The 13,181-nt window shown below is 46.7% G+C and overlaps 1 protein-coding gene across 3 annotated transcripts in view; it reads right to left on the minus strand.

The window, feature by feature from the left end:
- Positions 1 to 1,111: 1,111 nt before the first annotated feature.
- Positions 1,112 to 13,181, minus strand: part of NAA35 (N-alpha-acetyltransferase 35, NatC auxiliary subunit) — a 485,576-nt gene continuing 473,506 nt past the window's right edge. For all 3 annotated transcript variants that reach the window (XM_086961291.1, XM_086961289.1, XM_086961290.1), the window contains one exon: positions 1,112 to 1,934. In XM_086961291.1, the coding sequence (XP_086817417.1) occupies positions 1,875 to 1,934 (60 nt within the window). In that variant the 3' untranslated portion in view covers positions 1,112 to 1,874. The remainder of the gene's footprint in view (positions 1,935 to 13,181) is intronic.

Here is a 13,181-nt window from a genome sequence, read left to right on the forward strand (position 1 = left end):
AGCCCGATTACCCCAGCATTGGTTTTCTGTTAAACAAAACGGACTGCGATTTTCAAGATTTTAAGCCTTATACATAAAGCATTCTTTGCTCGGAGAAAAAAAAACACCTTTTAGGCATCACTTTGAACTTCACAAGCCACCCAGATTCCTGCATTCTAACATGCAATGAACTCTTTTTAACACCCTGGGTGGGAAAGTAAACAATAGGTTGGAGATTTTGTTCCTTGCTTGGTCCCAAACTATGCAATGACCTCCCAATAAGGATAAAACATGATGCATTTAGGAAAACACTCACAACTCTTCCTTTCTTTTACTTGAACGGTAGTTTTTCTTCAGGATGCCCATTTCTAACGCCAAGATGACTTTTAGGTGAATATTGGTCTTAAGAAGTTTCACTTAATGCATTAATTTCAGGGTTTCTCCTTGTCAGGGGACTTACTTGTGAGAGGGGAAGGAGCCTGTGAAGGGAACCCCTTACAGGCCCAAGCAGTGCATAACTTAACTTCACTCTCCATGATGGCCTTCAGATGCATGGAGGCTCAGGAGTTGCAAATCAAGGGATTACGGTAAAGCACCTGGCACAACATGCTGTTGTCGTGCCGATCAAAGAGGGACATTTGTTTAAGCAATGTTCACAGGAACTGAACCCAAATAACTTACGAGGTGAAATTTGGCCCAGTCTGCTGAATATACATTCTCATAATTTTGAAGAATTTGGTGAACACTGAAGGAAAGCTCTTGATACGGGACTGTAGGTGTGGAAAAATATGAAACGATAGCCTGCAGAAGTCACGAGGTACCACCTGCGACGAAGAACTACTACTAAAAAGAAGAAACTGCTATACTTCATCTGGTGCATAGGGATATTTATAAAATGGGGAATCCATGGTACTAAGTATTGACTTAATGAACACATATCTTTTATGTGAAGTTAGTGTAATAATGCACGCTCAAAATGTACATCACTGTAGCCACTGAGGTCACAGAGGTAATTAATTAAAATATTCACCACTATTCCCATCCAACCACCAATCCCAGACCTATACGTGAATTGATCATACAATCTTACCCAAATAAATACAATAGCAAACAAAATCCAAATTTAGAAATGTTTAGTCCTTAAAACATTTATTGCTCAATGTATACAAATACAATCTATCCTCCAAAAATATTTTAATGTTCAGCATTTTTTTTTAGCAGTGAACATTTAACGCAGAGCTCATTTACAGGGACTTTGCATGCCAAAAGTAGTTTTAACAATCACACAACCAGATGACCACCATATATTTTAACAAGTATTTTACACTGTACAGAACATGTGACAAAAACATGAACCTTTATTTACAAAAATCCCCATGGTTCCTCTTAAACTGTTCGCCTACACACGCTGGCACTCACTGTAGTCAACAGCGAAGCTAATGAGTCTATCCTAGGGAATAGCAACCTTGCTTGTGTGTTGAATACTTTAGACGGGGGTCTTGCTTGGTTGGTCAGGAACGTTTGCACCTAGTCCGAACTTGATTCTGCCCACTGCACAGCATATTTAGTGCCACTGGTTTTCCAAATTGTAAAAAAAGGATTTATCAACACTTCTAACGATATTGCATTCTAAAATGACAACCATGGTTACAAGCATCACACTGACATGGCCGCTTCAACTATTTTTTTTCCTACGGAAAAAGTCTGATTAATTTATACATTTATTTTTAATGCTGTCTTTACTTAAAACAAATTTGCATGTGAGGGCGAGTGGACAGCGTTTTAAGTTGAAAGATCGGAGAATGCTGAACTTATTGAAGGTTCTTCATCTCGATTCACAGATGCAACCCATCCGTATATGGCGTAGAAATCCGAAATGTTGTTTCACATTACCTTCAAACAAGCTTCACAACTGGAAAATATTTGTGACTAGTGAAATCAAATTCAGGAGGAACCTATTGAAAAAGATCAACAGAATATTTGAATATACGTTGTGCTAGTATACACATGAACTAATGCAACACATGACACTAATTCATAGAATGTTTTTGCAGATGAAGCATAATCACCGCACACAGGATGCAGAGATTCGGTAACTTCGCAATAAAGAAGACGAAGCCTTCAGTGCATTGACTCCCACCTCAAGGAGGGATGAGCAGAATGTAATAATATGGATCTTCCAAGACAAGATGCTGGGTTGTATCACATGTTAGAAGAGAGGTTTTCTATTATCGCAAGGGACCACTTCCCATTTCAGTAATATGTACTCCAGGGATACGCTCTATGAATCAGGGCAATAAGATGTATTCAAGAGGTGTACCCAGTGAACCGAGCAATGTACCCCAGGGTAGTGTCCCATGATCCAAAGCAATGAGATGTGGTAAGATGTACTGAAGTGGTATACCCAATAAACCACTACAATAAGACCTGCTCAGTCAAAGCACACCATTAAATATAGCTATAAAGTGCACCCCAGTACAATGGATGTAAGATCTGTGAACATGAACCACAACAGTAAGATGCTGGGGAGTCATAAATGAAACGCTGCAATATGATGTACCCAATGGACGCAGCCAATGAACTGATGCAATAAGATGTACTCAAAGGATGTACCCAATGAACCACTGCAATCAAATCTACTCAAGGAATATGACCAAGGAACCAATGCAATGGGATTTTCCCAAGGAGTGACCCCAACATACTACTACATACCATGAACCCAAGGATCTACTCTGGGAACCTCGGTAATTATATGTACTCAAGCTGTGTACCAAATTAACCACTGCAATAAGATGTTTTCAATTGATTTTTTCACACAACAGCTACAACAAGATGAATCCAAGGGATGGAACCAATAGAACATTTCTATAAGTGTACCCAAAGGATGTATTGAAAAAACCACCACATTTGGATGAACCCAAGGATGTACCAAAAAAAACTAAGAAAGGGATATACCCAATCAATCACTGCAATGTGCGTCGATTCACCAAATTAACCACATTAATGACCACACAGCAGCATTTGAAATCATCATTTGCAAAGTGTATAAAAGTCTGACATATTTGTGAAGCATCAGCAAAACAGAGCTTTCTTGGGTTATATCCGTCCTCGAAAATTGAACTTACCAAAGCTACCAATATTACATTTGTGGTGCTTAAAGGGTGTGTGTTATTATCTAACCTTTTCAACTGTTATATGACCGTCTCCTCCCAAGATAAGATAGGCTTTTATATGTATGCTGAGGGGTCCCAGCTCTGCCTTAACTAATGCAATTTAGACAACTTAACAAATGTATTACACTGCCTACTCTTGCTCAACCCACAATGCAGAAAAACGTATCATGCCTGAATGCAGAGAAAACAAATCTTGTGCAGCGTTTCTCTTGGCCTGAATCTCCGTATGATGTTCTCTTAGTTTGATTAGTACCAGTAGTTACCCAGCAAAACACTCTCTAAATTATAAAGAGTCCAGAATCGGCTGCTGAAACTCAGTCATTATTACTATATATGTCTGTTTCAAAGTCTCTCTACTGGCTCCCAGTAAATGAAAGAAACTACTTAAAATCTCTTTCTCATCTGTTGAGTGCAAAGAGGTTCTCAGTTGCTGATATGGAGACCCCAGATTGAGGAAAACAAATCTTGGAACAAAGGATGGACATTTTTGCCCCATCTTAACACTAAAGTTGCAGACAGTAGTTGTGTATTTCAACAATCATCACTGATAGCGTTCTGGACAGGTCTGCTCTTTTGCTTATTTCATTCGGAATGGTCCAGCATACCCGGAATGGAGTGCTATTTGTATCTGCGGTCTGTGCTCTTTCTCCATTCCTCCATCTTAGGTACTACTGGAAAGTAACAAATACAAATTGGAACCTAAAGTGGCAATAGCCATGGGTGTCAAATATGTTACACATGTATCCTTTACATACACAAGTAATGTACACAAATGTGACAACCATGTTCCACATGTATAAGTAAGGGAACAGACTGCAGGCTGGCAGACCAATTTAGAAATTCCGGAGAGGCTGATAGGACATACCCTCCCTAGCAGGCAACAGTCTATATTACCAATGTAAAAAACAAGGCCTGCTTTTACGATGATATCCCGGATAACACTGAGAGTCATCTACAGCCATAAGTCACACTTATCCAAATGAGGATGTACATGGTGTGCTACTCTGACCAGACAGCCCAGCTCTGGGTCTCACTTCTTGTTGTAAAAGCGCTTCCAGTGCAAATGCATTATGGATGTGTGCTGAGGCACAGGACCAAAAACCTACATCTTGATATGGTGATTTCAAGGAAGGGGTGGACACTCTTCAGAGTCATGCGGTGGATCATTTTTAGGTCTCGCCTGTCGATGCGCATGCGCATCGAGCAAGGCGAGAGTATTGGCACTTATCGGCTCTTTATCCACACTGCAAGGAATCGTGGCGATTCCTTGCAGTGCACGATAAATTTAAGCTCAATGCGCATGCGCATTGAGCTTAAATGCGCGTGCACATGCACCCAGCCGCCTACTCTCTCTCTCAGCCTTCCCACAACTCCGCCCCCTCACTACTTGATTGCACGGCCGCTAGGCCGTGCCTCCCCTACTCTCCTCCCCCCTCCTCCTCTCCTCCCATGCCTGCCTCTCATATTGCCTTGCTATAACACTCTTTCTTCGTTTTACAACTTCTCGTTATTCACAATGCCCTTTCTTTTCCGCTTTCTTTGTGTTACATGGGGACCTTTGTGTGCTACTAATGGTGGCCTTTTATGTACATGAGCATTTTTGTCAGGATAGCCGTAATACGGCCTTAAGATTTAGTTGGAGCCGCTTCATTATACTTTTGACTTGTCGGTTTTCACTTTTACTAACGAGACTCCGAACCTCCCTAATTATATTTTCGGGACTTTTAACCTCCGCAGCGGTAATTCAGCCCGTTGTTTATCTCGCCATCCACAACGGAGGTTCGCATTCTAGGCTTTCTCTACCTGTGGAGGCTATAACCTTGCCTTCCGGGTCGGGTGGTAGTCACTTCCGGGTCGAGGACGCGAGTCTCATCGAGGGTGATTCTACACAGGTACGGTTGGTTGGTGTTATATTGCGGACTTTATCTTATATCTTTTGGACACTGCTTGAATTAGATAAGTAGCTTTCAGTACTGGGATCGATCTACTAATAGATCGTTTTTTTTTCTGACTTTTTAGAATTCGAACACCACACGAACCCATGTGGTGTATTTTGAAGAATTTCTTAAACTCCACGATTGGAACCATAGATTTGTTGTTCGCATAGATATGCGTGAAGTTGGCGTCTCCTCTACACAGTGTGTTGAACCGTTTTAAGGGGTAAGAGACCACCTTTGTGTGGTGGGGGTAGGATTCATGACAGCTCAGTGCATGTACCCAATTATAGGCTACTTCAGTTTAATACAGGGGGCTGTGTCAATACATGTACCCGGGACACCAGGAACACTAGAACAAAATGTCATGGGTGCAATTTTGAAGACATGCGTCTCGTAACTGGAGCCCCGTTTCTGTCTTATCTGTCTATACAGCGCTAAGAGGGGTGTTATGATAATAAAATGGCTTCCAGCTCCGGCCCCCAGGTTGAGTTTGCTTTCTTTCCTCTGTTGACATTTCACCCCCGGCCTTCTCCAGATTCCGTTACAAGTGGACAAAGCACTACAGCAAGTGGTTGTGTGTATGGAACACCCTCTGCGGAGGCCACAGCGTTGTGTCGTTCTCATGCGGCCAGGGGGCATTTGCTAGCTTTTCCGAGAGGAACCCCTCACCCTCACCCTCAACCCCTCAAACTCACCCTCACTCACCCTCACTCACCCTGACCATCACTCACCCTCAACCCCTCACTCACCCTCAACCCCTCACTCACCCTCAACCCCTCACCCTCACTCACCCTCACTCACCCTCAACCCCTCACCCTCAACCCCTCACCCTCAACCCCTCACCCTCAACCCCTCACCCTCACTCACCCTCAACCCCTCACCCTCACTCACCCTCAACCCCTCACCCTCACTCACCCTCACTCACCCTCAACCCCTCACCCTCACTCACCCTCAACCCCTCACCCTCACTCACTCACCCTCAACCCCTCACCCTCACCCTCAACCCCTCAAACTCACCCTCACTCACCCTCACTCACCCTCAACCCCTCACCCACACTCACCCTGACCATCACTCACCCTCAACCCCTCACTCACCCTCAACCCCTCACTCACCCTCACCCTGACCATCACTCACCCTCAACCCCTCACTCTCACTCATCCTCACTCACCCTCAACCCCTCACCCTCACTCACCCTCAACCCCTCACCCTCACTCACCCTCACTCACCCTCACTCACCCTCACCCTTACTCACCCTCAACCCCTCACCCTCACTCACCCTCAACCCCTCACCCTCAACCCCTCACTCACCCTCACTCTCACTCACCCTCAACCCCTCACCCTCACTCACCCTCACTCTCAACCCCTCACCCTCACTCACTCACCCTCAACCCCTCACTCACCCTCAACCCCTCACTCACCCTCAACCCCTCACCCTCACTCACCCTCAACCCCTCAACCCCTCACCCTCACTCACTCACCCTCAACCTCACCCACCCTCACCCTCAACCCCTCAAACTCACCCTCACTCACCCTCAACCCCTCACCCACACTCACCCTGACCATCACTCACCCTCAACCCCTCACTCACCCTCAACCCCTCACTCACCCTCACCCTGACCATCACTCACCCTCAACCCCTCACTCTCACTCATCCTCACTCACCCTCAACCCCTCACCCTCACTCACCCTCAACCCCTCACCCTCACTCACTCACCCTCAACCCCTCACTCACCCTCACTCACCCTCACCCTCACTCACCCTCACTCACCCTCACTCACCCTCAACCACTCACCCTCACTCACCCTCACCCACCCTCACCCTCACTCACCCTCACCCTCACTCACCCTCAACCCCTCACCCTCACTCACTCACCCTCACTCACCCTCAACCCCTCCCCCTCCCCCTCAACCCCTCACCCTAACCCTCACTCACCCTCCCTCACCCTCAACCCCTCACTCACCCTCAACCCCTCACCCTCAACCCCTCACTCACCCTCAACCCCTCACCCTCACCCTCACTCACCCTCAACCCCTCACCCTCACTCACTCACCCTCAACCCCTCACCCTCAACCCCTCACTCACCCTCACTCACCCCCACTCCATCACCCCCACTCCATCACCCTCACTCCATCACCCTCACTCCATCACCCTCACTCCATCACCCTCACTCCATCACCCTCACTCCATCACCCTCACTCCATCACCCTCACTCCATCACCCTCACTCCATCACCCTCACTCCATCACCCTCACTCCATCACCCTCACTCCATCACCCTCACTCACCCTCACTCATGGAACTCAATACCAGCGCTAAATCACAGCACGAGCACCTGGCCATTTTCTAGCATCAGCCGGGGTTCATTTAAATGACAATAGACTTTTGATAGTTTTGCTTGGCTACCTGCTATTTTGTATTACACGCTCGTTGGGCTTGGACCTCCTTATGTGTTGTGTTCGATTTTTAACATCATTATTCTCCTTTTAAAATACACCTTTCCTTGCATTGGTTCTGTTTTAAACCTAATGGCTGTTAATTATATATTTTTTTCTACTTATTTGATTTTAAAATTAAATCGCACTTTCCTTTGGCTTTGACGTTTTTAAACATGAGCATTTGCACTATTTTTATGATACAACACGTAGCCATGAACCGGCCCACTATGGCATTGTTGAACACCCGAATGCGCTTGTACAAGAGAACATGGCATGCCGGTATCTCACTCACGTTTTCACAGGTCACACGTAATTTTAATATGAGACATCCCATACCGTAGCCACCCTCACTCACCCTCACCCTCACCCTCACTCACCCTCAACCTCAACCCCTCACCCTCAACCCCTCACTCTCACTCATCCTCACTCACCCTCAACCCCTCACCCTCACTCACCCTCAACCCCTCACCCTCACCCTCACTCACCCTCAATCCCTCACCCTCACTCACCCTCAATCCCTCACCCTCACTCACCCTCACTCACCCTCACTCACTCAACCTCAACCCCTCACTCACCCTCAACCCCTCACCCTCACTCATCCTCAATCCCTCACCCTCAACCCCTCACCCTCACTCACCCTCAATCCCTCACCCTCACTCACCCTCAACCCCTCACCCTCACTCACCCTCAATCCCTCACCCTCACTCACCCTCAACCCCTCACCCTCACTCACCCTCAACCCCTCAGCATCACCCTCACTCACCCTCAACACCTCACTCGCCCTCACCCTCACTCACCCTCAACCCCTCACCCTCACTCACCCTCACCCACCCTCACTCTCACTCACCCTCACTCTCACTCACCCTCAACCCCTCACCCTCAACCCCTCACCCTCACCCACCCTCAACCCCTCACCCTAACTCAACCCCTCACCCTCACTCACCCTCAACCCCTCACCCTCAACCCCTCACTCACCCTCACTCTCACTCACCCTCACTCAGCCTCAACTACTCTCACTCACCCTCAACCCCTCACCCTAACTCACCCTCACCCTCACTCACCCTCAACACCTCACTCACCCTCAACACCTCACCCTCAACCCCTCACCCTCACTCACCCTCAACCCCTCACCCTCACCTTCACTCACCCTCAACCCCTCACCCTCACTCACCCTCAACGCCTCACCCTCAATCACCCTCAACCCCTCACCCACCTTCACTCACCCTCACTCACCCTCACCCTCACCCACCCTCAACCCCTCATCCTCACTCACCCTCAACCCCTCACCCTCACTCACCCTCAACCCCTCACCCTCACTCACCCCCACTCACCCTCAACCCCTCACCCTCAACCCCTCACCCTCACTCACCCTCACCCACCCTCAACCCCTCACCCACCCTCAACCCCTCACCCTCAACCCCTCACCCTCAATCCCTCACCCTCAATCCCTCACCCACACTCACCCACACTCACCCACACTCACCCACACTCACCCTCACTCACCTTCACCTTCAACCCCTCACCCTCACTCACCCCCACTCACCCTCAACCCCTCAACCCCTCACCCTCCCTCACCCTCATTCACCCTCAACCCCTCACTCACCCTCAACCCCTCACCCTCAACCCCTCACCCTCAACCCCTCACCCTCAATCCCTCACCCACACTCACCCACACTCACACACACCCACACTCACCCACACTCACCCTCACTCACCCTCACTCACACTCACCCACCCTCACTCACCCTCACCCTCACTCACCCACCCTCACCCTCATGCTAAAGATTTACAAAAAAACCCATTAACAATTCTAAAAGCACTAACTCTAATGCTGCGAGACCTATTGCATTTCTAATGCTTGTTTTAACTTCCGACCTTTACTCATAAGATATATGATCAACTATGAGGAGGGGAGAGGATGTAGCCTTGCAGCTAGAGCGGTCGACCTCGGACCTGGGGAACCAGGTTCGAGTCTCAGCAACCACGCTCAACATCCTGTGATTCTGGGCAAATCACTTAATGTGCCTCACAAAATAAATGTGTCTGTCTAACGAAACTGGTGCTGATGTAAAGCGCTCTGATACCCGATGTCTAGGGTCTAGTTTGAGCTATATAAAACTAGCCTTCTCAGTTACCTGCACCAATCCAAATCTCTGAAAACAGGCTAATGCCCACCACATCCAGTTCTTTACATTCTGCTTGATTCTTTAAGCTTTTACAATCTTATTTATTACATACATGGTCAATGGATCTTCATAGCTGAATATGCACAAATGCGGATTGATTGTCCGATTAATGTAACTGACCAAACCTGCTCTTGCTATGAAGCACTGCTCTAAGTCATTAGCACCCACAACCTGGTTTCACCACAAAAACACACCCAGACTTAATTTTGGGAATCCAGACGCTGAGCATAAATTTAAAGCCTAAAAAAGAAGTTTCAGCTAATAAATCACAAAATGGAGTTAAGCTCAAGGATTTGTAATGTATAAGATACCTTCTGTTCAGATTAGAAAAGACAATGTTCCTAAAGAGATGATGTCACAGTAGTAATAATAACAGTCGTCTCAAAATAGGAGTAGCAAAACACCCCCAACCTTTTCCTTTTTTATGTGTTTGATATAGGGCATTACAAAGAAAACTTACGGACAACAGTCTGTGCCAACCTATCCCTCTCTTCTAGGGACCAGAGTATCTAGTAAGTGGCTAGCCAAGATACAGGCAGAATCAACATCACCCTCAAATCAAACCGAAGCGGATAGTGCAGCTCTACCATCTTCTTCCAATGGGATATAGAAACTAAAATAGCATGAAAGAAGTACAAAGAAAGGCTTAAACAACATAACTAATAGATCATGCAGAAGAAAGCCAGGTGGATCACTGACCAAACCAATAGTCTTGAAACACACAGACAGAAAATAGAATAGCCATAAGTCAATTGTGCATGATTCGAACACCAGAAACTATCGCCAAACCAGGCCCAGTGAGAGCTTGTAAAAGCAGAGATAAAGCACGCATATTGAACAATGAGGTGGCCCAGCAAGCCTGTTGGTGAAACCAAACATGGCACAAAGTATACCATGACAGGAAAATGGTACTTGGACCATAACCATCTGTTAGTAGCTTGTAGTGCTGTAGATTTACATGCTTTATATATATCTGCCACTTAGTGTTGGGTGCAGTCGTGTGCAAACTATTTTTACCTTGATTAAGTCTTTGATAGCAAGGTATCTTGTAACTCCTATGTTAGTACACAGCACAATAAGGCAAAAGTTACTTACCTTCCGTAAGGCCTTATCTGACTAGATCAGCTGCAGATTCCTTACCTTCGGGCACCAGACTAGATCTGGAAACTGTTGTACAACAATACCTCTGCGCATTAGTAGAGGCAGTCGAGTGACTCCGTAACAACATCATCCACTGGGTGTGACGTCCTTAGAGCTCATATAAGCCCTCCCCTGGCGCTCGGATATCAGTTCTTTTCTGCAAGTACTTTCTGTGCTGAAATGTGGAGCCATGTTATGGAAAAAGTGTGCACAAAAAGAATTCGCTTTTCAAAAAACGCTTATATTAAGTATTATTGGTTGTGAAGTGTGTCTTATATTTATATACATATATTTTTTGTACCAACAAAAAGCACAAAGGTGCATAGAAGGGATCTAGAAGAAAAGGAGAACTTGGTCGTTGAGCGGGGAGGATGAGTGGGTCAGTAAGTAATCTACGGCTAGATCTGCAAACTGCTTCCAAGAAATATTCCCGACTAGGCAATCTGGTCTGCATAAGAAAAAGAGAGAGACCGCTTGCCAGGAAAGGAGGGGCTGAAGAAAAACTTCAAACCAGAAAACTCGGGGAGAGTCCCGAACAGAACTAAATCTGCAGCTGTGCAAAGATATGGGATAAAATACATGGCAGAAGAACAAGGCAAGTGGGAAGAACACGCCATATACATATGGCAATAAAATGCCCCCCGGAAGGGCAACCGGTCCGGGAGACCGATGCAGAAGGCTAAGGACAACAGCTAAAACTACTGGGCCAAGCTCCCAGCCATAGAAGTAGGCAAAGCAGAGGGCTCCAACCAAAACCCGATAAAGCATTGTGATTAATTGCAACAATCATGGCCATAGACCACGTTAGGCAGAGAAACACTTAGAGAGATGGGGCTCTCTGGGACTACCAGCGTAGAATCCCAAGAAAAGAAAGGTCTAAAACACAAATAGAGAGGTGTGAAAATATATATGATATGTATAAACATATACAGAATTCACACTGTACAATAGCTGCCAAGAAGGGTACAGACAACAACCACAACAGCAGCCATGTGCCAATGGAGAGACAACGGCAAACTGGAAACAAGCCACATGGACATGCGTTTGCAAGAACTGGAGGAAATTCCCTTGAAAAGAACCCTAAAGGATCACAAACCTACGTACGATTTAACCCGGAGTGGAAGGGCAACAAACCCATGTCCGAGAAGAAGAGAAACATTTGCCATATTCCCCCAAAAAGGGAATAAGGCACATCTGAAGAATTTCAAGGCCAACAATGAAACATTGGTGTTGGCCTAAGGGGTGTCATGAAAATGGCTCCAATTCAAAACTGAAAGCAACTGCAGCTTTGCATAAGGCAGAAGCAGAGGAAGCACAGGCCATAAAGAGTAACAGAAGAGGTAGGGTGGCCGAACAAGAAGGAACATCACTCAGGACGGACCCAGACAAACAACTATAGGCCAAGAACCATGCCTTGTATCTGCTAGGAAAGAAGGCACTCACAGAGGGGATGGGAAGAACCACCTGGCCAGTGCAGATAAACATTCAATAAACAGGAGTGTGGGGGAGTGGGGCATGGCGCAAGAAAGACCCACTTACACTATCTGCCGACTTGCACCAATGCATTATGAATGGCATGTAGAGTTCCCTATAAGGGTTATGACGGCGTCAGAAACAAGCCAACAGTGCATCTGCAGAATACCATGAGAACACCCTAATCAGAACCTGGGTAGAAAGCAAAGAAGACCATGCAGCCACCAGCATAGACACCAACAGGGTCAGAAATTAAAACGCGCCCCAGAGAACAACCAGTGACCACAACTTGACATCGTCAGGAAAGAATGAAGAAAGAAATTCCTGCTGGTCCAGGGCACCACACGGATGGCACATGGAGGGACAAGTAAAAAGAAGAAGCAAACTGGCACAACTGTATAAAAATCCACACAGAAGGTAATGCAGGAGACCATTCCCAGCCTGCCCGAGTACAGGGGAAAAAGGAAGACAGTATGGCAATCAATAGGATTTTGCTCCACTCCGGCGATCCCGAAAACGTCGTAAAGTGGAGTCAGCTTGACTGCCAAACAGATATTAACCATCGAAAGGCATGTCCACCAACGCAGACTGAACAGCTTCAGAAAAACCAAAAGGTACCTTGCCAGGCACGCAGGCGAAGAGCCGCCAAAAGGGCCTTGGCCCGTTGAACAGAATCTGTGGTATCCTTGTCACAAAGAATCAGTAATGTAGGCCCTTGGCGGCCAACTCGGATCAGCTGCGAAAGAGTGTCGAGAGAGTCATCAGGGACAGAGGGGAGAAGGCGCAAGACCGAATCCCAAAGCACAAGAGAAAAACGGCCCAAACCACAAGCCGTATTAAGGGACCATAAGGCGGAGC

This window comes from Lissotriton vulgaris, chromosome 3_1 (assembly GCF_964263255.1).
Source record: "Lissotriton vulgaris chromosome 3_1, aLisVul1.2, whole genome shotgun sequence".
NCBI lineage: Eukaryota > Metazoa > Chordata > Amphibia > Caudata > Salamandridae > Lissotriton > Lissotriton vulgaris.